General features: G+C 31.6%; 1 protein-coding gene across 1 annotated transcript; it reads left to right on the forward strand.

Annotated features, from left to right (window-relative positions):
- The first annotated feature begins 9,110 nt into the window (after positions 1 to 9,110).
- Positions 9,111 to 19,323, forward strand: LOC114304086 (oligopeptide transporter 4). Its single transcript, XM_028249259.2, has 6 exons — positions 9,111 to 9,739; positions 9,965 to 10,062; positions 15,524 to 16,087; positions 16,823 to 17,075; positions 17,472 to 17,654; positions 18,589 to 19,323. The coding sequence occupies exons 1-6, from the start codon at positions 9,203 to 9,205 to the stop codon at positions 19,201 to 19,203; spliced, it is 2,250 nt and encodes a 749-aa protein (XP_028105060.2). The 5' UTR covers positions 9,111 to 9,202; the 3' UTR covers positions 19,204 to 19,323.
- The last annotated feature ends 7,199 nt before the right edge of the window (positions 19,324 to 26,522 follow it).

Consider the following 26,522-nt stretch of genomic DNA (forward strand, 5'->3'; position numbering starts at 1 on the left):
CTTGATTTTCTAATTTTTTGATTTAAAAAAAAATCACCATTTATTGACTTCTCCTAATCCACAAGCGTTTTTGACTTCTCTTATAGTTACTTACAACATCCTTTTCAACTTCTCCCATACATTATAGTTACTGATAAGATTGTTAAATTATTTTTTATAAAAAATCTAAAACAATAGTAATTAATCCATTTAAAAGGAAAGTTAATTAATCTATTTAAATATTTAAATAGCTTTTATGCCTTGATTTACATATTTCAAAAGGAAAGTTAATAAATCTATTTAAAAGGAAAGTTAATTAATCTATTTAAAAATTTAAATAGCTTCTATGCCTTGATTTACACATTTTAAAACGAAAGTTAATTAATTCATTTAAAAATTTAAATTTAAAAAGAAAGTTAGTTAATCTATTTAAAATTCTAAATAACTTTTATGCCTTGATTTACACATTTCAAAAAGAAAGTTAATTAATTTATTTAAAAATTTAAATTTAGAAATTGAGAAGGAAAGTTAACTAAATTATAAATTTGAATTTGAATTTTGATACTACTAAAATATGGGAATTAATCTACATCTTTCATATTTTTTTTCCTTAATGTTTAATAATTTTAGAATAATGCTTGGGACCCCCTTTTGGGGGTCACCCCCTCACCCCCCTTTGCCACGTGGCGAGTGGTGATTGGAGGAGCAGGAAAAAAAAGAAAAAGAAAAAGAAAAAGAAAAAGAAAATGTAACCAATGAGAGAGAGAGAGGGGGTCAAAGGGGGTGGGGGAAAAGGGGGGATGAATCATTGTTGATAATTTTATATGCATCGATATTCCAATCTATATATCTATATTATAGCAAACTGACATTCCATTAAAAAAAATCATTAAACCTCCAAAGATTAGTGATGTAGATAAACAACAATGATTCATCCTCCCTTTTTGACCCCCTCTCTCTCTCATTGGTTACATTTTCTTTTTCTTTTTCTTTTTTTTCCTGCTTCTCCAATCACCACCCGCCACGTGGCAAATGGGGGGTGAGGGGGTGACCCCCAAAAGGGAGTCCCAAGCATTATTCATAGATAAAATCAAACAAAATGTGTAAGTCTTAGAGTTTTAAAGTAAAAATTTTATGTTAGAATTTATTCAAATGTAATTCTCTCAATATTTATAAATATTTTTTATTGATTGACAAAAAACACCATAAATATTAAGATTATTATTTTTTATTATCATTATATTGAGTTATTAAAATAAGATGTATTATATGCTTAAACCAAGAATTGTTGGGGGGGGGGGGGGAAATCGACTCAAACTAAATTTTCTAGACTCATTTTTAATATTTAGGCCTGGTTTGGGAACTTTAAAAAAAGTCAAAAGTCAAAAAATTATCAAAAAAGTTTAAAAAATTATCACTATTCACCCAAAAAAATAAAAAAGAAAAATGGAGTTTCTAACCCACAAGTGTTATGGGAGTTCCAATATCTCAATCTTAATTTTCTAATTTTTTGATTTAAAAAAAATCACCATTTATTGACTTCTCCCAATCCACAAGCCTTTTTGACATCTTTCATAGTTACTGCAACACCCTTTTCAACTTCTCCCATACATTATAGTTACTGATGAGATTGTTAAATTATTTTTTTTAAAACCGAAAGAAATAATAATTAATCCATTTAAAAGGAAAGTTAATTAATCTATTTAAATATTTAAATAACTTTATGCCTTGATTTACATATTTCAAAAGGAAAGTTAATTAATTCATTTAAAAATTTAAATTTGAAAGGAAAGTTAATTAATCTATTTAAAAATTTAAATAGCTTATATGTCTTGATTTACACATTTAAAAGGAAAGTTAATTAATTCATTTACAAATTTAAATTTAAAAAGAAATTTAGTTAATCTATTTAAAATTTTAAATAACTTTTATGCCTTGATTAACACATTTCAAAAAGAAAGTTAATTAATTTTTTTAAAAATTTAAATTTAGAAATTGAGAAGGAAAGTTAACTAAATTATAAATTTGAACTTGAATTTTGATACTACTAAAATATAGGAATTAATCTACATCTTTCATATATATTTTTTTTCTTAATGTTTAATAATTTTATATGCATCGATATTCCAATCTATATATCTATATTATAGCAAACTGACATTCCATTAAAAAAAAAAAAATCATTAAACCTCCAAAGATTAGTGATGTAGATAGAATCAAACAAAATGTGTAGATCTTAGAGTTTTAAAGTAAAAATTTTATGTTAGAATTTGTTCAAATGTAATTCTCTTAATATTTATAAATTTTTTTTATTGATTGACAAAAAGCACCATAAATATTAAGATTATTATTTTTTATTATCATTATATTGAGTTATTAAAATAAGATGTATTATATGCTTAAACCAAGAATTGTTGGGAGAAAAAAAAAATGACTCAAACTAAATTTTCTAGACTCATTTTTAATATTTAATCTAATATTGGAACCCTCAAACTAACTTATCTCGATTCCAAACCGATAAAGATAATTTTAAACAATCAAGACAATTTTTAATGACTAGGTGAATGTCATATTGGCATAAATATTTAGTCAACTAGCTTTCAGGTCACTTCTAATATTCAGTCCAACACCACAAGTCAATTTTAATCCATTTTCACATAAGAGTTATAACAACAATTTTAAGTAAACAAATTTTTAGGTTTTACAAAATAAGAAAAAATTAGTATATTAAAAAATATAATTTATTACTAAAATTAAAATTTCAAAACTTATAAAATGAAATGTATTTATATTTTATTGTAAATAAATTTTTTGTAATTTATTATTTAAATTTTACCAATTAAATTATGACATGTATATTTTTATGAGAACTTAGGAAATACAATTAATGACATTAGAATAAAAATCTTCACTTAGTGTAACTCTAATAAAATTTAATTGATTATAAATCACTTTTACAATATTTCAAATAAATTTTATATTATTATTTTAATTTTAAAACTAATTTTTAATTATTTATTTATACTTGTGCATAGCATGAGTAATTTGCTAGTATGTACTTAATGAGATTTATAAATTAATATCTCTTAACAAAATTTTAACGACCAGAACACAAATTTTGACAGCTTTTATAATTTTTAGAGTAAATTACAAATATATTCCTTAAGATTTGTCAAAAATACAAATTCAACTTACCAAACAAGAAATAAAATTACCGAAATACAATCTAAAATCAAAATAAAATTATTATACTACCTTAATTTTTATTCATCCTCTACCAAATCCCTATCTCTCTCGCTCTCTACTGCCACAATACTTTCCAACACTCCTATGCGATACATGAAATGTTTGCAGACAATAAATGCCATTGGTGTTTAGGAATATGTAAAATATTGTCCAATCGGTTAAAACTGTATCGATCTATATCGATTTGCACCCTTCAATTCGCTAACTGCAAATTAAATTTTAAACTTTATAATTCGTTTTTAAAATTGCTCCGCTCTGCTATAGTTAATATATCTATATATATATATATATATATATTTTTTTAATCTCTAATGAAATATCAAAGTAAAAATGAGTGTGAGAGATATTTAAGATGTGAAATTTGTTATAAATTAATAGTTATACATATCAAAAATATTATATAAAATTAGTTTGTGTTATATATATGAAAAATATTATGCAAATTAGTATTATATATAAATGTTTAATAATTTGTTAGAATATTTTTCAATCCGTTCAAAATCGTTCAAACCGAAATCTGTTGATCTACCAATCCATCATTCGATTTATAATTTTATTCTCAAACTGCCCGAATCGTATCGTGCACCCTCTAGTAGTGTTATTCGATGGCCGTACGATGGTTGGACGGAGTGATGTTAGCATTGAGAGAAAATGGGAATAAAGGTGAGATAAAAAAAAATAAAAAATAAAAAGATAAGAAAATAAAGTGTTTAATTTGATAAAAATTAACGTAGATATTTTTGAAAATAAAATGTTGACTAAACGGTTGATTAACGTAATGAGTCATTTGTTATGTGATTGAAAATCTCAAACGGTAAGATGTAATTTTCCGAACGCGATGGAATAATATGTATTTTTGATAAATCTTAGAGGGTGTATTTGTAATTTATTCTGATTTTTAATATTTTATATTGGAGTGCTATTATTATCACCCCCAATTAATATTTCGTCTCCCCCATTTCTTTTATTTTTGTATTACAATAATAACCTAAAATAAAATTACTAATAAAGACATAAATTATTTTGGGACACTCCATCTCTCACAGTTAAACTCAACCACCCACCGAATCATAACATAGGGTTTATGAAAGCACTTACTTTCATCATCACCTACACACTTCAAAATCATTAAAACTTACTCTCAAAACCTTCAAAACTCTCTGGTGACTAGTCTTTCAGTAGCTTCCCGCGACAACTATTCGATAGCAGACACTTCTTTAACAATGATGATTAGTGAAAGTTTTTCCGACAATCCTCATATTATGAAACGATTGAAACATCACAATGTAATATTAGAGGGGATTGACTTTGTAACATGGATTTTTAACTATTTATTTGAGTATATTATAATAAAACGCAAAAAATTATAATCATACCGATTAAAATCAAATAAAATAGTATATAATTAATGCAAAAAAAATTTCTCAATAAATAAAGAATCAATATATCAAGAATATAACCCGTGAAAAAATTCGAACCACTGTAAAGTACAGAACCAATCAATCTAGCCGCATTAGTTAATAATAGGATTGCAAATAAACCGAGCTGTTCATGAACAAACTCAGCTCCATTCGTTAAGGATTCGGCTCATTTCGTTTAGTAAACGAGCCAAACTCGAGCGCACAGCTCGACAAGCTCAATTCTTTTGTCTATATTTAAATTATATAATAAATATATATAAATAATAATCTAAATACATTATTTATATATTAAATAATATAAATAATATTTTTATTTAAATAATATAAATAATATTAAAAAAAAATTATCAAGCCAAGCCGAACTAAACTCGAGTTTCATTAATATTAACGAGCCGCGCTCGAGCTCAATAGACGAACTCAATAAATAAACAAGCCGAGTTCAAATTCAGTAAAGTTCGACTCAACTCGATTTGTTTGCACCGTAACTAATAATGCTTAGACTTACTTAGGTCCAGTTTTTGGGATTCTCAACCCACCGACCACAGGCCTATCTTCTTTCTTTTATATTTTTTGGAAAAATGCTAGAGACCTCAAATAATCTACCAAATGTTTTACCAAACATCTCACATGGGTGTGGGACCCACACAAGCCCATATGTGTAGGTTTCACACCCATTTGGTAAAACATTTGACAGATTATTTGGGATCTCTAACATTACTCTTTTTTTTGTTTAGTTTTTTTATATCACATATCATATGTTATTGTTATGAAATCCACGAATTACAAGAATAATAATAAATATAAACATCAAAAAATACTCTAATAAACATTAAATTTTTTTGATATTTACATACAAGTTTCATTTTATAAACTTATATTCTATTAAGTTTTAGATAGTTTTTTTTGCTCATTCAAGTTCTATTAATTTTTAATAGATAAAATTACTCTTCAAATAATGATTGTTCATCATTTGTAATTGTTTATAAAAGAGTATGATGATGTGCCATTTATTTTTTTTCAAAATATCAAAACATTATAATTTTTTACAATATACATTTAATTTTAACAATATTTATATTTTTAGAATCAACACAACGAAATCAATCAAATACGACTAATATTAAATATAAAATTATATAAAAATAAAATATGTTTTTTTATTATAAATTTACAATTTAAATAATTTTAAATAGTAAGGTTTCATAACTTAACAATATTTACTTGATCTAATTTTTTCTTATAAAACATATAGAATAAGTTGAGTTAATTAATAGAAAATTTTATACAAAATTAAAAAAAAAATCATACTTAAAATGAGGAAGTTATACTAAAAAATTATAAATTTCATTCAAAAATTTAAAAATTAGATTGCAACTATGAAATTTATCTAAGATGTATGAATCCTAATATTTGAAAAATATTTTAGTTTGAAGAAATTTCTTAAATTAAAAAATTAGAAAATAAGTCAATTTACAATTTTCTTAATTTCTGACAATAAATTAAAGTTTTAAACAAGTAAAATATATTTACATAAACAAATTGAGAAATATCTCAATTACAGAACTAGGAAAATTGAAAATTTTCTTAGTTGACGAAACAATTATATGGAATATTTTTGTGCAAAATTGATAAATTTCTCAATTTTTTTCAATTTTGAAATTGAGGATATTATCAGTTTAAAATCGGAAATTTTGATTTTTTTTTTTAAAAACTGATAATATTTATCAATTAATACTGGAAAAAATTGATGAGTTTATTAGTTTTACTGAATACTTTTGCAAACTGAAAAATTATTAGTTTCATATATATAGCTAAAAAAGTAATATTTTATTTTTATAAAATTTTATATTCAATACTGTTCTTATTTGATAGATCTCATTATATAGATTTTAAAAATATTATTTTTTTATTAAAAATAAATGTGTATAATAAAGTTATGAAAGCTTTTATTTTTGAAATAACAAAACAAAAATAAATGCCATATCAATAGGGTATGTTTGGTTTGTGTTTGAGAGATGTGTTTTAGAGATAAAAAGTACGAAAACATGTTTGGTTTAGTTTTTTTTAAAAGATGTTTTGGAAAATTATTTTGAGATAGAGTTTTGGAAAAAGTGATTGATTTGATATGTGTGAGAGAGAGATTTGTTTGGAAAACTTGTTTGGTTTACAAGTTTTGAGAAATTTTTTTGAGAAAATTTGTTTGGTTTCATTATTTTTGAAAACTTATTTGTAGAGAAAATTTCCGAAAATTTTTTCAGAAAATCAAACCAAACGAGCCCTATATAGTGTTCACTTGAACTAGGAGAAATTATCTGGTGCTTTTGGGACATGGTCAGATGGTTACTAGGAGATTTGTAATTAGTGGAGAGGGTGAAATTCACGATTTTATGTTGGTGGATGAAACATAATGCTGGTGATTGATGGATAGTATTGTCATGTAGTGCATTTGAAGCCTCTAATAATTTTTTATTACTACTTTTTGAATTAAGTTTTTCAATTCGTTTAACCCTCTAATAAGGGTAAAGCAGTCATGTAAACATAAATATTTTTTAACATGGGACTTTATTGATTAAAAATAATGAAGTAGGATTTAATGGAGCACCAATCTTACAAATAGGACTTTTGAGTAATTAACCCAATTTGTTTTTGAATTTTAAAAAAAAAGTAGACATTCATTTATAAATTTTTCTTCACATACTTATGTTCCACGTAGTCCAAATTATTTTTTAATGTTCTAATAAGTCCTATGAGTGATATAATTATCAAAATACTCCAAATAATAATAAGATGAAGAGTGCATTAATATTTACATTGACAGTGTAAATGTTATGTGATTTAAAATTCATATTGTCAAATTTATTTAATATGAATGTTCACATCATCAAGTTGATAAGGGTTTAAAAACATTTGTAAGAGTAAACTTGTTCTTAAAATACTTAAAATATAAAATTATGGTTTAGTTGATCAAATGTCCAAAATAATAAGACTTATTAAAATATAAGAATACATTATTGATGACTTATTAAAATATAAGAATATATTATGGATTAATTGTGATACAAGTACTTAAAAGAGTATTTTTTAACAAATTCTCTGAATTATTTTTATCTTTGCAAAAGATAAAACTATATAAATGTAATAAAAATATATTTTTTATTTTTTTGTCAAAATACTTTTTAAATTATTTTTAAAAAAAAATGAAAAATAATTATTAAAACCAAATCAAACATAGCCTAAATAGTTGTGATCAACCAAAAAAATAATCAAAAAAATGGATGAACCAACTTTATATTAACTATATTTTTTTTGGAACAGGAAAAAAAAAAACTTTATATTCACTCCACTAATTTGAGACGGAAAATTGTAAATAGAAATAAAATTTATACAAAAAACTTGGTAAAAATGATGTGGCAATGTTATTATTGTAAACAAATACATCTTTAATGATATTTTGTTTTAAAATAAAAGATTCACAATGAACCAAATCATTATGTATAAAAATTATTTATAATTTTTTTATAAATGCTGCTATTAGCACTCCATTTATTATTATGGATCCCCATTTTTTGACCCATTTTTTGAATACAATAATAACCTTAAATGAAATTATTAAAAATGATATCAATCATTTTGAAACATTTAATCTCACAATTGAGCATACACACCTACTAAATCATTAGATAGTTTTATGAGAACAACCACCTCTATCACCACTCATTCATCTTTTCCAAATCTTACCTCAAAACCTTGAGAACTCTCATACGTTAATATTTCGGCGGTAACAATGACAACTATTCTATTATAGTCCAAAATAATTAATAAAGTACTAATAATAACACTCAATTTAAAAAAATGCTAGAGGCTCCAAATGTTTCACCAATTGTTCACATGGATGTGAGACCCAACCATATGAGTCGCACACTCATATAAGATATTTGATAGAACATTTATGCTGTATTTGGTTGGGAGATTTGAAGAAGGATTTGGAAAGGGAAATAGAAAAGGTAGGTAAATTGTGAATAAAACATGTTTATATTTCATCTAGTTTTACACACTTTTTCTTTTTCCCTTTCCAAATCTCTCTCTAAATCCTTCAACCAAACACAGCATTAGTAAAATATTTGGAACTTCTAGCATTACTCCTCAATTTTTATTTATATAGCGTTACTTGTTTGAGACTATTGTGATAATTAGAGGGAAGTGGCTTGAGTGTTTTAGGAAGTTAGTAAAAAATTAATTTTTTGACTTTTTGATTTTTTTGGTGACTTTTTTAGCCAAAAAACTGACTGTTTTTGGTGGCTTTTTTGGAAAAACTTCCCAAATTGCCCCATTAATGTGACAAAAATGTTGGTCGGATACACTGAATAAAAACTCAGAAGAATCGCAAACGGAACAAAACACTCACATATCCGGGATCTCAACACTTATATATCCGGGTCTCTTCCCCCACGTTAAGGAGTCGGGGACTCATCACTCTCTCTCTCTCTCTACTAACAGACACATACCAGCCCATACCATACCCCTCTCTCTCTCTCTCTCTCTGTGCGCGCACCGCCATGGGCTCATTCGAAATCGAGATATCAGACCAACACACACCACCACCACCACCACCAAAACAACACAACGAACCCGAAGAAGAAGAAGAGGAGGAATCCCCAATCGAGCAAGTCCGATTAACAGTGTCGAACACAGACGAGCCGAGCCTACCCGTATGGACCTTTAGAATGTGGTTTCTAGGACTCCTCTCGTGCGTCCTCCTCTCCTTCCTCAACACCTTCTTCGCCTACCGAACCGAACCTCTGATCATTTCCATGATTTCAGTCCAAGTGGCCACTCTCCCAATCGGGCGCTTCATGGCCAAGGTCTTGCCCAGCGCCAAGTTCCGGGTACCGGGGTTGGGGTCGGCGGAGTATTCGTTGAATCCGGGACCCTTCAACATGAAGGAGCATGTCTTGATTTCTATATTCGCCAATGCCGGTTCCGGGTTCGGTAGCGGAGCGGCTTATGCGGTTGGTATTGTTGATATTATTAAGGCTTTTTATCACCGGGAAATCTCCTTTTTCGCCAGTTGGATTCTTGTCATCACTACCCAGGTACTATATTTTGTTTATCGTAACATTTTCAAAATATATACGATCTTATTTTATAAATTAAATAGCCTTTTAAAACAAAATACTCACATATATATTTCATTCTTCTGTCATCCTATATTATTATTTTATTTTGTATAATTTTTTGTTTTATTCTCATAGAGATTACTATTTGATATATATTTTTTAATCTGATGATAAAATCTTGATTTTTATGTGAATGTGTAGGTATTGGGGTATGGATGGGCTGGGATTCTGAGGAAGTACGTGGTGGATCCTGCGGCGATGTGGTGGCCGAGCAGTCTCGTTCAAGTTTCTCTTTTCAGGTAATCCAAACAAAGAGCTACAAAGGGCGTCGTAATTACTACCTTGGTCCACTATACCTACCTCCAATAGACTAGTGAGTAATCAGGCCTGGTTTGGCATTCCTTAAAAAAGTAAAAAAAATAAAAAAGTTATTATTCTATTTAAGTCAGATCATCTTATTTAAGTTATATTATTTCTCTATCATATCATTTTAAATTCAATCCATATTTTATAAAAAGTCAAAAAATACACTTATTTAGAACATTTCAAACAACCCTTTATTTAGGTTATATGCCCATATAGGGTTGTTTGGGATTAAGAGCAAAAGCTCCTTTGGTGGAGCTTTTGAAGTTCAATTCTACTCAAACGAGCATTTGAAGTTTAATTCTAATTCTTTGGTTTGAGTGTGTTGTTTGGCTTTAGTTTTAGAAAATTAATTTCACATCCACTTTTTAAAATACCCACTTTTTAATATTATATGTCATATCACTTAATTCAAACTTTTTCAAAATTCATAATCACACAAATTTTCCACACTCAAATTATAATTCCAAAACTCAAAAATTCAAAATACAACTCTATTATCAAATCGTAATTCTAAAACTCTGCCAAACGCAACATTTTTTATTTTTTTTTAAGTTACATTTTTTTTTTTTGGTAATTTTTTTTTTAAATTATGTCAAAAAAAATTATTTTTTAAGTTGGTCTTATGTATGCAAATCTAAAAAGTAAAAAATTATCAAAAATAGTTTTTTAAAAAAAAAATCTTTGGCTTTCTTTTTTGACCTTTCTAGATTTTTTTTTCTTCAAATTTTCAGTCTGTCTAGTTAAAGTAGAACTTAAAAATGTAAAGCTTTTCCAAATTTTAAAAAAATGTTCAGGTACACAGACTGTCACTAAACATCACAAATAGTGTTCGTATATATGTATTTATTAAAATAAAGTAATTGTTCGGATATAAATAATTGAACATAATGTATATTTAAATAATTTATTTTTATTCATAATATTAAATCCGAACATTTAGTTTTTGCTCGGAAATTAATATCCGAATACCATTTGTAATGTGTACTAAGATTTTGTGTGGTGTGCGAATAAAATTTTCTCCCAAATGACTTTCCTCCCTCTTTTTCTTTGGACCTGTACCATAATTCCCAAAATACCGCTTCTTTGGACCCTCATTTTTGCCACAATCTATTCTTCAACAAACACCATCCCCTACCACCTAGCCCCGCCACTCTAGCCCCTTTCCATGCCACCCTTCAGCTCCATTTCGAATCTCTGTTGCTGTCCAACAACAACCCCCCTCACCCTAACAACCTTTTTCAAACTTTTATTTTTTCGATGTTCGAATAACCAAGCCAAACAAACTTCATTTGTTTGGCCGTGTTCGGCTAAACAAACTTAGTTTGTTCGGTTGAAATTAACCGAACAATCTAAGTTTATTTGGTTCCAACTGACCAAACAGAGCAAAATTGGTGAAATTAATCATATTCGACCTTAGTCGTCCGAATAACCTTAAAATGCTCGGCTGCCAGAGGCCGAACAATCTTAACATTAATTTGCTTAGTGAACCAGAGTCGAACAGAGTTTCAGAACCAATTTTTATTTTTATTGTTATTTTTTAAATTGCACAAACCACATCAAAATGATAATCAGATACACCCAAACATATCTTAAACATCATAATCTTGTATACTGTATAATTGATTTACAATTATCACGTATAAATTTGAACAATGAACTTTTTAATTTTATTTTTGTGTACGTCTGTTATTTTTTATTTTTATGGTAGTAGCTTTCGGAGGAAGAAGAACGGAGTAGGAGAGGGGTTTACCAGTGGGGGGGAGGGGGTGAGGGTGGCGAAGAGAGGTTGGGGATGGTGGCCATAGGTGGTGATGGGTGGGTGGGTGGGGTAGGGTTAGAGTTAGGGTTTGGGGTTGGAAGGTTAGGAATAAGGATAAAATTAGTATTTTATATTAGGATAAATTTGTAATAAAAACTAGCGGGCACAATGTGTGTACACAATTCCAAAGAACATCAATAGTATAAGAATAATGATAAAGAAATATACACATATATTATGTGTTGCTCAAATGGTAATGACTTGTTTTGCCAAATCAATGATCTTGGTTTCAAGCCTTATGGTTCTTTTTTATATAAATATCAATAATAGGGATATTTTGGAGAAACTCAAAATATGAGACACAAATGTGTCAATAACTTTATATATTAGAATAGATAAATTAAAGAAAGTAGGAGTCCTTAGATAAAAGGTGGAGACTATTAACAATTCCCTTTCTTAAAATATAGAACCCTTTTTCAAGGCATCTGTTATGACCTAGTGTGTTTTTATTAAATATGACAATGCATGATCCTCCTTGGAACCAAAAAGATGGAAACTTTCTTCTGAGAAGATGCAGATGCACCATTCAATATGTGCCAAGAGAAGCTAATCAAAGTACTGATGCATTAGCCAACATTGGAGTCAATCAAAAAGAGCAACTCATCTTTCTTGATGATCCTCCGGGCAATGTTTCATCCTTTCTAGTGGCAGATATGATATCTGCAAGTTCGAGGAGGGATTAAGCCTATGCCCTCTCTTTGTTTTGTTTTGTAAGACTGAATTATTTCCTTTAACTTTCACTTGAATCCGAAAAAAAAATGCATGATCGACAAAAATGGCCTTCAATATCAAGAACATGAGTGTAATTTCTTTATTAGAAGCTTAATTAATTATGCGGCTTAATAAAAAAAAAAGGTTAAATTGCAAATATGCTCTCTGAAATTTGTTAAAAATAGAGATTACTCCCACACCTTCTGGAATTACAAATATCTCGTTGTCAGAATTTTTTCTTGCAACAAACCTAACATAAAATAATAAAATTATCCAAACACCTTTTAATACCAGAATAAAATTATCATATTACCTTTATTTTCATCCACCAGCCACCAAATTTCTCTCTCTACACCCTCACAATATTCTCCAACCCTCCTCAGTGACACCAAATATTTGTAGACAATAATGATGGTAGTTTGACTTAACGATTAGATGTAATTTCTCAAATGTAGGAGAGAAATCTATATTTTTAATAAACTTCAGGATTATATTTCAATTTATCCATAAATTTTTTTTTTAAAAAAATACTATCAAATGAGAGTAACACCATACAAATGTATGAAAAATAAAATTTACCCCCAAATAATGAGATTTGGATCTAGTTCTAGTTGACGAGTTAGTCCATTAATATATATACTTCTTGGGCCTTGGTAGGGGTAATTATTCAATAGTTTTAGAGCACCATATATGTGGTGCTCCAAATTAATTGTGTAACAAAATTTTTTGTAGATGGAACATTTTAACTTACTTTATTACATAGTAAGGAAAGGATGACCCACTTACATTGTGTTTGAATCATGAATTTGGAATAGAGATTTTTATTCAGATTTTACCCATCTTTTCTTTTTCTCTTTCTCTTTCCAAATTTATGATCTTTTCTTTTTCTCTTTCTCTTTCCAAATTTATGATCTAGACACAATTTTCTCATTAATCGGGAATATTAGGTCAAGATTTTAATAATTTTATGGCAAGGAAAAGGTCAGATTGGGCTGTTACTTACAAGAGCATTTTCCGTAGGTTGCTACTATCCTTATCTGGTAAAATTTAACAAACTTTTTAAAATATATATAAAACATTTTGTCAAAAATTTTACTAAATTATTGTATTGTCAAAATTTAGAAAATTTATTTCTTTTCATCTCTCTCATAATCAGGTACACAAATAGCACTTTTATTTGACATTTTATGAAAAAATAACTTTAGGAAATGTTAAGGACAATAACACAGGAGATTCTACAATATACATCCTAAAAAATGAGTGTAGCATATGCAAATTATGATATTTTGTGATATCGATACCACTTCGTGTTTTAATCAAATCATTTTTAATCATAACTGAAGAGGCCAAAATGGATCATAACCAAACAACACTTGAGACATAATGAAACACCTCTTTGGTTATAACCAAAATAACAACCATAATAGTTCATAATTAAGTCACAATTAACACTACAATGGGTCATAAGCCATAACTAGCACCTTTTTTTGGGGTGTGTATTATAAATTTTTTCAAATAACATACTTGCAAGTTGTGTGTGGTACCACACCAAGGGATGCTAGACCTACCAAGGTTTGTTAGTAAGATAGTTTCCTAAGAAAATTAGTCTATCTAGCATTGTTGAATAACGTTTGTACATTAAAATAAGATTGCCAAATTATACTATTTTGACAAAATAACATGTTAAAATTTAACTTTTACATTGAAATTTTGGCATAACCACTTTAGTCTAGATATGCTCTAAGCTCATAATTTAAAGCAGATTGTCCATGGCAGGTAATGGCCCTGTCATTGTCCAGGGATAACTGTTCCTTAAATTTTAGCTGATTATGGTGTGGAAGGCTTCCAACTGTTTAAAAGTTTGTTAAGCTACATGTCAATTTTGTACCAACATGAAATTTTACTCATCATCTTTCAACCAATTTTGTTTTACTTTAATTCACGTGTTGTTGATATAGATGTTACCTATTATATCCTTGGATGAATTTTATCAAATTTTTTATTCACTTCCTACAAGAAATCACACAATAAAACAATTTCTGAATATGATTAGTTCAAAATGTAATCATTATTTTTATTGTGTAGATTCATGTATTTGAGAAGAGGTTAAAAGTCAGCTTTTTGGCTTTTAATCTCTTTTGAGTCCCATTAACTTTCCACTTTTTTACACGTTTTTTCAAAAAAATAAAAAAGCGCCCAAAAGCTTGCTTTTAACCTACTTCCCAAAACAACCAAAATTGGTGAAATTTCTACCTTAAATAGTTGGTTCTTGTTAATTATGCATAAGAAACAGACGCAAAACTCATGTTGGTTGTATTAATTCTACATCGCATGAGTTTCTTTTTTTCTATTTTTAATAAAGAAAAAATTGTTTTAAGTCTCATTTGATTATCAGCTATTTGATTCGGTTGTGCATATTATACTTTATGAAAATCAGATAAAATATAAGTTTGGTTAGGGGGTGAAGCAACAAAGTGATCAAGGAAAAATAGACACTTAAAACATGTTAAAAATTATCCTACAAAAATAATAAACATTTATAATAGTTGGCATTCTGAAAAAAGGGTTAATATTGAAGTTATGATTTAAAGCCTTTCTACCAAAAGAAGAATTTTAAATAACTCTCGAACTAACTATTTTCCTTTAAGAATTATAATAGTTGGCATTCTAAGAAAAGAATTTGAATTTGTGATTTTAAACCTTTCTTTCTTTTTGAATTTTTTATTTTTGTTTTTATGAATGGGTTCATTGAAGGGTAGGATCAATTGAACTTGGACATTGTTCAATTTAATTTCACCTCAAAAACGGGGAATTATAAATAACTATTGAACTAATTACCTATGGTTGGGATTTACATTTTGCAGGGCCCTCCATGAGAAGGACACAAACCGGATGTCGCGGGGAAAATTCTTTTTGATAGCACTAGTTTGCAGCTTTTCATGGTACCTCTTTCCGGGCTACCTATTCCCAACCTTGTCAAACCTTTCTTGGGTCTGCTGGGCATTCCCAAGCTCTGTAACGGCTCATCAACTCGGTTCAGGCATGAAAGGCCTTGGCATTGGTTCCCTAACCCTGGATTGGTCAGTCATAGCCTCATTCCTTGGCAGCCCACTCATCACCCCATTCTTTGCCATTGTCAATGTCTTTGTGGGCTATGTAACAGTAATCTATGTCTTAATCCCAATACTCTACTGGGGAGTGAACCTTTATCATGCCAGAAATTTCCCTATTTTCTCTTCCCATTTGTTTAATGGCCAGGGTCAACTGTATAATGTAACCGCCATTGTCAATGACAAGTTTGAGATAGACATGCCGGCTTATTTGAAGCAGGGTCGTATAAACCTCAGTGTCTTTTTTAGTTTGACATATGGCCTTGGTTTCGCAGCTGTTGTAGCCACTCTCTCGCATGTCATCATGTTTAATGGAAGGTAACTAATGTTGAACTGTTAAATTTCTTACTTAATACACAAACTTTATATACTACATATGGCTCATTGACAGTAATTGTTTCACTAGTTGTAAACATCAGAGTTTAGACTGCAAGTTTTTCTACAAATCTGATAAAACCACTACTAAGGTGAATTTTGGATTTGCAAAGGAAAAAGAAAAAGAAAGGGAAAAGAGAATAAAAATGTTTAGATGTTTATATCTTTTTTGTTTTTGTGCAAAAATAGTTTGTGAAAATTTGAACACATTATTTTGGTTTTTTTAAAAAGTGGGTTGTCTTAAGAAAACTATTCTCAGTTAGTTTTTTTCCAACAGTTCACTGAACAAGTTTTTTTGTGTTTTCCAAAAACTGAAAATAAAAAAACAAAAAAATGAAAACACAACCAAGCTGGTTAGTTTCTCCCTTTAATATTCTTTCCCTCCACAAATCCAAATTCAGCCCAAATTATCTTAAATGCAATGAAAACGCTACAGGACGATTCAATTTTGTCACGACATTGAAAATGTAATGTAGTGTGTCAAATTAAAAGAAAATTTTCTACTTTGCAAGTGTCTTACTCTCTATATACACTTGATGAGCAAGATACTCAGATAAATTTCCTATCTGTTTTTAGTGACAACCGAAGCATCCGTTTTTATGAAGGTTTCAAAGTATTTTCTAGCAGCAGAGCTCATTTGTGTTTATAATAGGGAGGTTAATTAACTGCTCCTTGCAGGGAAATATATGATCAATTCCAAACTTCATACAAAGGAAAGATGGACATTCACACAAAACTAATGAGAAAATACAAGGACATTCCAAACTGGTGGTTTCACGTGATGCTTGTTTTGTCACTGGCACTTTCTCTCATACTTTGCATCTTCATGAAAGATCAGGTTCAAATGCCATGGTGGGGACTCCTCTTTGCTTCAGCCCTCGCTTTGATTTTCACCCTCCCGATCAGCATCATAACCGCCACAACAAACCAGGTAACAAAGTTGAACTGTACCATATGCCATTTTCATCTGCTTAAATTTAGCCTTGAAGATAACAGTAAAGTTATGAACACAAAAATGTAAACAGAACACAAATGTATGGTCCAGATTTAAATTTTTCGTGTGGCCACACATTTCATTTTTTGTTCACTTTTACATGCACATTTTTGTGTTCCTAGCATTGTGGCAAAAAGAATTTGCTAACATTGAGGCATGGGGGAAAAATCAAAAATAAAAATAAAGAAGAGAGCTGAAATTGTACTGATGATAACAGTTCTGTTTCCTGTTGAATGTTTTTCGTAAGCCAAAACCGGAAACTGAAACGATCCATAATAGTTCATGTTTTTATTAGAATGAGATTATTAATTTTTTCTTATATTTTTATGTCAGACACCAGGATTAAATGTGATCACAGAGTATATCATGGGTGTGATATTACCAGGAAGACCCATCGCCAATGTTTGCTTCAAAACCTATGGTTATATAAGCATGAGCCAGGCAGTCTCCTTTCTCAATGATTTCAAGCTAGGCCATTACATGAAGATCCCACCTAGATCAATGTTCATAGTCCAGGTATTTGTATTACCTCTTTTTCACTATGTAGATATATTGATAGAGTAGTTGTGAAACACACCCTTAATTCCCTAAGAAAATCAAGTGCATGAGGATTGTAATACAGTTCTTTTTATGCACACAAAATCCGATCACAAAACCAGACACATCTCTCTCAATGTGAGTCTCACCCCACGTGAGAGAATTGTCTCGGATTCTATGATTGAATTTTGTGCGCTTAAAATTTTACATTCTAATATATATAGGGTTTGCTTCTTTGTCAAGATCCAAAAGTAAATGAGTTGTTAACTAGAACAGCTAAAGGGGCAACAAATTTAATCATCTGAAGCCAACTTTGACCTCTAGTTTCTATATATTGATCACAAAAACAGAGGGAACATCAAAATTTTATATATAAAAAAAGGGGTAAGTTACACCAATCACTCTTAAAGCTCGGAAAAAAATACACTAAAGTTTGACATAATTACATTGTATTCCCTTAAAATTTTAATTCATATAACTCTTTCCCCCTTTTTATGAGTCATTCCTTAGAAAAAATGGTTTTTTTTTTTTCTTTCACACAAATATATGTTTTACCTCTGATTATCTATGTGTATTAATTTTGATTGCTTTAGCCTTACTAAAAGAGAGGTCAACAAAATTATGTGAAACTTGTGAAACTTATTATACTTTTTCGAAACTCTATGGTGGTAAGTATTATTTATTCCAAAAAATAAAAAAGATAGAATGAGACAATCAGTGCGTGGCAACCTTCTCTAGAAATGACCAAAGGAGTCTCTACCCCTGAACAACATTACAATGTGGTATATAGCTTTAAAACAAGGATTTCAATCACCAAACATTGCATATAGCCCAATTGAGAATCGTTACACAAATTTACATAATCTCCAATTCATATGCATATCATCTAATTGTCTTCTAAATGTTGTTGAAGTGTGCTGGAACTATCATAGCTGGAACAGTCAACATGGCCACAGCATGGTGGCTCCTAACAACCATCAAGAACATCTGCCAAGACACTCTCCTCCCTCCAAACAGTCCCTGGACATGCCCTGGCGACCGTGTCTTCTTCGATGCATCGGTAATCTGGGGTTTAGTGGGCCCCAAGCGAATCTTCGGCAAACTCGGAAACTACACAGCCCTCAATTGGTTCTTCCTAGGAGGTGCTCTAGGACCAGTTTTAGTATGGTTGCTGCACAAAACATTCCCAAAACAAAATTGGATTCCCATGATTAACCTTCCGGTGCTCCTTGGAGCCACCGCCGCTATGCCACCCGCAACAACGTTGAATTTCAATAGTTGGCTTTTCGTTGGGACAATTTTCAATTTCTATGTTTTCCGCTATAGGAAGGATTGGTGGCAGAGGTACAACTATGTTCTTTCAGCAGCATTGGATGCTGGGCTGGCATTCATGGGTGTGATCCTCTACTTCTCGCTTAGTATGGAGGGTGTGAGTGTGTCGTGGTGGGGATCAGACGGTGAGCATTGTGGTTTGGCCACTTGTCCTACTGCAAAAGGTGTAGCTGTTGATGGGTGTCCACTGCATTGATATTTTTATTTTTATTTTACGTTAATTAGCATGTTCAAATGATTTATATTTACAAAAATTATAAAAAATTATATAGTTATTTATTATTTGCTATTATAAATTATTATTATATATATTTAATATTGGTCTCAGTTTATAAAATAAAATTTATATATATTAAAAATTATATATGTTTGATGTGAATGTGTGAGTGTTGTGGGTGTGTGAGAGAGAGAGAGTGTGTGTGTGTGTGTGTGAGAGTGTGTGTGAGAAAGAAGAGTGTGAGTGCTGGGTTTGATTTTTCATTGAAAACGTGTTTTGGAAACGTTTTTACATTTTGGTTAAAATCATGGTTATCATCCACGCTTTCTTTGGTCAATAGTAAAAGCATGATTTACAACCACATTTTTTGATTTTTTTTTTTTACTTAAAAGCGTGGTTAGGAACCACGGTTTATGTATAAATTAAATTTCCTTAAAAGAGTGGTTTGTAACCACGTTTTCTTAATTAAAAATGTGGTTTGTAACCACGCTTTTACGATTTTATAAATTTTCTGCGGTTGGGTTACAAAAACGGTAAAAGCGTGGTTGCTAATCACGTTTCAGCTTATTTTGGGAAATTTGTCAAAACTAGGCCTAGTTTGAAAAATAGCTTGGTATTTTAGCTCAATTAGGGAAAAGCCCCTCGGGAGAGGGCTTCACCCTCCGTTTTATTTCCGATGTAACTTTAAAAAAAATTATGGCTCTGTTTGATTTATCTTTAGAATCATAATTTTAAAAGCATACTTTTCAAAAAACTTTTTAAAATTCATAGCTAAACACAATTCAAAATTATATAAAACTCAATTCAAAAATTAATTTCAAAATTCATAACCAAACACATAATACAAAACTCAATTCAAAACTCTTTTGATGATATAGTATTGAAAATAGTTAGTGATGGAATTGTTAAATAATTGTTATAAAAAATCTAAAAAAAATAATTTCTATATTTAAAAAATATCTAAAATAAATATTTTTTTTTTCAAATAACAAGTTGCAATTGCCAAAAAAAAAAAAAAAATTTACTGTTTCGGTCAATCGGCCGGACATCCGGGATGATGTCCAGGCAGACGAGCGGACAACCTGGTAGACCCAATCTGTTCTTTTCAAAATTCAAAAATACCTTTCAAAACACTTTTCAAAACTTTCTTCAAAACTCATAACCAAACAAATTTTCTCTTTTCAAAATTCAACTCACAATTTCATACTTAAATCACAACTCCAAAAAGAGAATCACAATTTCAAAACTAAACCAAACGCAGCTTGTATGTTATGTTGAGAATTTTGAAATATAAAAATAATGGAGAAGGATTCTTTCCAGTTTAAAATTTGGATTGGAGGCAGTTTAGGTTTGTGGGGTCCATCACGAGTCTCGTTTTGATAATTTGAACTGTTCATTTTGTCAAGCACTTTATGTATTTCATCCACACAAGAAATTAGATCGATCTTGTGGGATCGAGAAGATGATTACCAAGAACGGCAAACAGAATACATCCAAGCCCATCTGAGATGGGCTGAATAAAACCCAAGCCCATTAGACGTTGGGCCATTGCTGAATATACACAGCAATATGAAGAATATGCTGAGTAAAAGGTACATAAGCCATAAGGTTGAGCCGAGTGTATCGAGAAAGTCAGCTTCACTAGGTTAGATGAATCTGGATTGTCCTATCTTTTAATAAAAATATGATAGGGAGATGGACCTTGACAGAGTAATGATGAAGGGTTAGGTTACATAAAGAAAATATCAAGACGAATAATGATATAAAAGAAGAGAAGCCCAAGACAGAGGTATGTGCTAAGAACCTTGAACTTCGAAAAACCAAAAAACACCAATCTTTCTACAAAGACTAAGGCACTATTGTTTGGAATTTTATTTATATTTCAAGTGACAGCTGAGAGGATTATCCAAGGGCTTGTTTGGATTGAAGGACTATTTCATATCCACCTCCATACAATTGGCGCCGTCTGTGGGACTAGTCAAACTCATTAATTACCACCTCTCCGCGAGCGTGGTTGATCGCCAAGAGTGTAGAAAAGATGACAACGCTAGCCTCGGAGGCACGGTAATAGTACGTCAGATTCCTTCTGGGCAAAAACCCAAGAAGCAAGGCCGAGTAGACGTGTCTAGCTCGTCAGATGGGGGAAGTCCTTCGCAACATCATCACGGGCGAAAAAAGAGAGACGATGATTTAAACTCTTAGAGGACAAGCACAATTCTTTCATACGATGTATTGCCAAGGCCGTCTTACCTAAGAAGTTTAAAGTGTGAGGGAAAATCGATGTGATTCCCCACAAGTAAATCAATCAATGGGAATAAAAACTTAATGCGGAAAAATTAAATCAAAAGCAACACAAGAATTTTTACGTGGTTCCCTCAATGTGAGGTACGTCCACGGGATCGAAATCCGATTCCACTATCAACCAAATAAGTTCCAAACGATTACAAACGAGACACTAATGGTCTCACAAAACCACCCTTAGGTGAATTCCAAATAATCACAAATAAACAATAGGAAAGACCTCACAAAATAGATGAACCAAAATCTTCAGAACTATAGTTGTAGAAGTCCCAAAAATAATTAACCCAAATCAACCCCAGCCGCTTCAAAACAGAGTAGCAAACCAAAGCACCAATTCTTGAATTGACCAAGTCAAATACAAAGCAACAAAACAAAAACCAATTGAAACCCACCAAATTAAGTTATACACCAAGCACTCTCACCTAAAGCTTTGCTGCTGCCGCTCACGTTTTTCTTGGGAAAAACAATACCCTCAATATGTATTGTGAATCTAGGGTTTTGTAATCAAACCCTAATTGTTTCCAAATTGGATTGGGTCTCCTCAAATATAATATATAAAAATATATTATACCTAAACCAACCCAAATTAAAATTCTTTAACAAACCAATTGGGTCCCACACTCCAATAAGGAGGTATACCCAACAATTCTCTCCCTACCGACTTAGGTGGAGACATCAACCATACCCGCTAAAGTTCGACACTTTAAATGTTTGTCCCTCGACAAAGTCTTTGTCAACATATCTGAAATATTATCATCTGTGTGAACCTTTTCGAGTTGTAACAATTTCGAATCTAACACATCACGAATCCAATGATATCTCACATCAATGTGTTTCGATCTCAAATGAAAAGTAGAATTTTTGCTCAAGTGAATGGCACTTTGACTATCACAATAAAGCACATACCTTTCTTGCTTCAAACCCAACTCTTGCAAAAATTTCTTCAGCCATAACTCTTCTTTGCAAGCTTCTGTAATAGCAATAAATTCAGCTTCGGTAGTTGAGAGAGCAACACATTTTTGTAATTTAGATTGCCATGCCACAGCTCCCCCTGCAAAAGTCATCAAATACCCCAAAGTAGATTTCCTAGAATCAATATCACCAGCCATGTCAGAATTTGTGAACCCGTCAAGCATCGGCTTACCATCCCCAAAACACAAACACACCTTCGAAGTCCCTCGAAGATACCTTAGAATTCATTTTACCGTTGCCCAATGTTCTTTACCCGGATTAGAGAGAAAACGACTCACCACACCAACAGCGTGAGCAATATCCGGCCTTGTATAAACCATGGCGTGCATCAAAGAACCAACTGCTGAAGCATAAGGAACTTTCAACATCTCTTCTTTGTCTTTCTCACTTGTAGGACATTGATTCGAACTAAGTTTGAAGTGACCCGCAAGTGGACAACCAACCGGCTTTGCTTTATCTATGTTGAACCTCTCAAGAACTTTCTCAATGTAGCTTTCTTGAGACAACCAAATCAGCCACTTTTTGCAATCACGAACAATTTTCATACCAAGAATTTGCTTTGCCGGTCCCAAATCTTTCATAGCAAAAGACTTACTCAACTCCAATTTCAACCTGTTTATCATGGTAGAATCTTGACCCACAATTAATATGTCATCAACATAAAGCAAAAGAATAATAAATTTACCATCTGAAAAAATTTTCACAAACACACAATGGTCCGAAGTGGTTTTAGAAAAATCATTATTCATCATGAAAGAGTCAAATTTTTTGTACCATTGCCGCGGGGCTTGCTTGAGACCATACAAACTTTTCTTCAATTTGCAAACAAATTTCTCTTTCCCTTTCTCTATAAAACCTTCCGGTTGCTCCATATAAATTTCTTCTTCAAGGTCACCATGAAGAAATGCGGTCTTCACATCACGTTGCACAACTTCAAGGTTCATACTTGCAACCATGCCAAGTACAACCCGAATAGAAGACATCTTTACAACAGGTAAGAAAATCTCGTCAAAGTCAATGCCTTTCTTTTGCCCAAAGCCTTTCACAACAAGACGTGCTTTGTACCTCAGATTCTTGCCATCATTCTTCAATTTGAAGACCCACTTATTTCTCAGAATTTTTCTCCCTTTAGGCAACTTCACTAAATCATAAGTCTGGTTTTCAAGCAAGGAATTCATCTCCTCGTCCATGGCCTTTTTCCAATCACCTTTCTTTGCATGCTTAATTGTTTCTTGGTAGCTCTCAGGCTTCCTTTGATCAGAAATCAACACAAATTCATTAGGAGGATACTTTCTTGAAGGTTGTCGGTCCCTTGTAGATTTCCTCAACTCAAGTTGTGGTGGTGGTTCTTGAGTTGGATGCTCTTCCTCAATTTCTGGCTCAACTTCATTAGGATTAGCATCATCCTCCACATCTTCAATAGGTGGCTGTACATCTCCCCCATTTTCATCATGAACTAAAGATGAAGGAGATGGATCTATGTCAATGAGATCACTAGTTTTTGGCTCCGGTTGATCACCTTTGCCAAAGTCTTCAATTGTTTGGTCTTCAAGAAACACAACATCACGGCTTCGAATAACTTTCTTGTCGACCGGATCCCACAATCTATACCCGAATTCATCACGCCCATAGCCAAGAAAAATGCATTGTCTTGACTTACTATCAAGCTTGGACCTCTCATCCTTTGGAATGTGAACAAAAGCTCGACAACCAAACACTCTCAAGTGCTCATAAGACACATCTTTGCTTGTCCAAATTCTTTTAGGAACATCACCATTCAAAGGATAGGAAGGAGACAAATTGATTACGTCAACCGCTGTCTTCAATGCCTCACCCCAAAAGGATCTTGGCAATTTAGCTTGTGAAAGCAAATATCGTGTTCTTTCCACAATGGTGCGGTTCATCCTCTCGGCAACTCCATTTTGTTGAGGAGTCTTCTTAACTGTTTTTTGATGTCGAATACCTTGGCTGCGACAATACTCATCAAATAGCCCAATGTATTCACCACCATTGTCTAATCGGATGCACTTCAATTTCTGCCCTGTTTCTCTTTCAACCATGGCCTGAAAATGCTTAAATACTTCTAGAACTTGAACTTTAGTTTTTAGTAGAAAAGCCCAAACTTTCCTTGAATAATCATCAATGAAAGTAACAAAATAAAGTGCACCACTATGTGTTCTATTTTTAAAGGACCACAAACATCTGAATGAATCAACTCCAAAACATTTTCTTTTCTAGAAGCAACATTTTTATGAAAAGAAACTCTATGTTGTTTACCCGCCAAACAATGAACACAAGTTTTAAGATGTGTACCTTTCAAACTGGGTAGAAGCTCTTTCTTGAACAAAACTTGCAGCCCCTTTTCACTCATGTGGCCAAGCCGCTTGTGCCACAATTCGGTAGAAGTATCATCTTGATGTGCATTGACAACACCTTTACAAATTTTTCCTTGCATCGAATAAAGTGTATGAGTCTTCTTACACTTAGCCACCACTAAAGAACCCTTTGTGAGCTTCCATATTCCATCACCAAATTTGTTGTTGAATCCTTCATCATCTAGCTTCCCGGTAGAGATCAAATTGAGGCGAATGTCGGGAACATGCCTCACATCTTTAAGCAACAACTTGCAGCCCAAATTTGTTTCCAAGCAAACATCACCCATACCAATAATCTTGGACAAACCTTCATTACCCATTCGAACAGAACCATAATCTCATTCGGTGTAGGTAGTGAAGAAATCAACTCGAGAAGTCACATGAAAAGAAGCACCAGAATCAATCACCCAATTGCTCTCTTGGCCCACAAAATTGATACAATCATCTTCACAAACGACCATGAGATCACCATTGGTAGTAATTGCCGTTGTGTCTTCTTGGTTCTTGTCCACACTTTTGTCACGCCTTTTCTTCTTATTCTTGAGCTTTCGGCATTCCCGCTTCATGTGCCCTTTCTCATGGCAATAATGGCACTCAATGTTTTTCTTTGAAAAAGAATAATTTTTCGATTTGTCACAGCTTTGATCACGACCATGAGGAGTCTTACTCCTCCCCCTTGTTTTGCTTCGGCCTCTCACAACGAATGCTTCCGAACGAGAGGAACCCGCTGATTTTCTTCTAGTTTCTTCATTCAACAAGCTACTAGTGACTTGGCCCATTGTGACAACTCCATCAGGTGCCGAATTACTAACCGTCACAACCAAAGTCTCCCAACTTTCGGGCAAAGAACTTAGTAGTATCAAAGCCTGCAACTCATCATCAAAAACAATTTTCATAGAGGCAAGTTGGTTAACAATACTCTTTATTTCATTCAGATGTTCCGGAATAGGGCTGCCCTCTTTATATTTTAAATTAACCAACTTACGAAATAGAAAAGCTTTATTTGTGGCTGATTTTCTATCATAAAGGCTCTCTAATTTTTTCCATAAATCATGTGCTGAAGTTTCAGTAGCAACATGATGAAACACACTGTCATCAATCCATTAACGAATAACACCAACGGCTTTTTGATTAAGCCTATTCCATTCATCATCTTTCATACCCTCGGGTTTGCCACTAACACCCTCAATGAGTCCATACAAATCTTTACAAAATAATAGGTCCTCCATTTTAGTTTTCCAAGTTACCCAATTACTTCCATTGAAGCTAGACATACGACCCACATTCCCCTCCATTGATTTACACAAACAAATAAACCCAAATAAATCGTAAGCTTTGATACCAGTTGTTAGGGAAAATCGATGTGATTCCCCACAAGTAAATCAATCAATGGGAATAAAAACTTAATGCGGAAAAATTAAATCAAAAGCAACACAAGAATTTTTACGTGGTTCCCTCAATGTGAGGTACGTCCACGGGATCGAAATCCGATTCCACTATCAACCAAATAAGTTCCAAACGATTACAAACGAGACACTAATGGTCTCACAAAACCACCCATAGGTGAATTTCAAATAATCACAAATAAACAAGAGGAAAGACCTCACCAAATAGATGAACCAAAATCTTCAGAACCAGAGTTGTAGAAGA

Source organism: Camellia sinensis, chromosome 6 (genome assembly GCF_055761805.1).
Source record: "Camellia sinensis isolate YWXY chromosome 6, ASM5576180v1, whole genome shotgun sequence".
Classification (NCBI taxonomy): Eukaryota; Viridiplantae; Streptophyta; class Magnoliopsida; order Ericales; family Theaceae; genus Camellia; species Camellia sinensis.

Excerpts from the sequence above, each read along its gene's own strand:
- LOC114304086 (XM_028249259.2), top strand. The coding sequence starts at position 9,203 with ATGGGCTCATTCGAAATCGAGATATCAGACCAACACACACCACCACCA. Across the intron at positions 9,740-9,964 it reads TTCTTGTCATCACTACCCAG|GTATTGGGGTATGGATGGGC; the intron begins GTACTATATTTT and ends GTGAATGTGTAG. Across the intron at positions 16,088-16,822 it reads GTCATCATGTTTAATGGAAG|GGAAATATATGATCAATTCC; the intron begins GTAACTAATGTT and ends TGCTCCTTGCAG.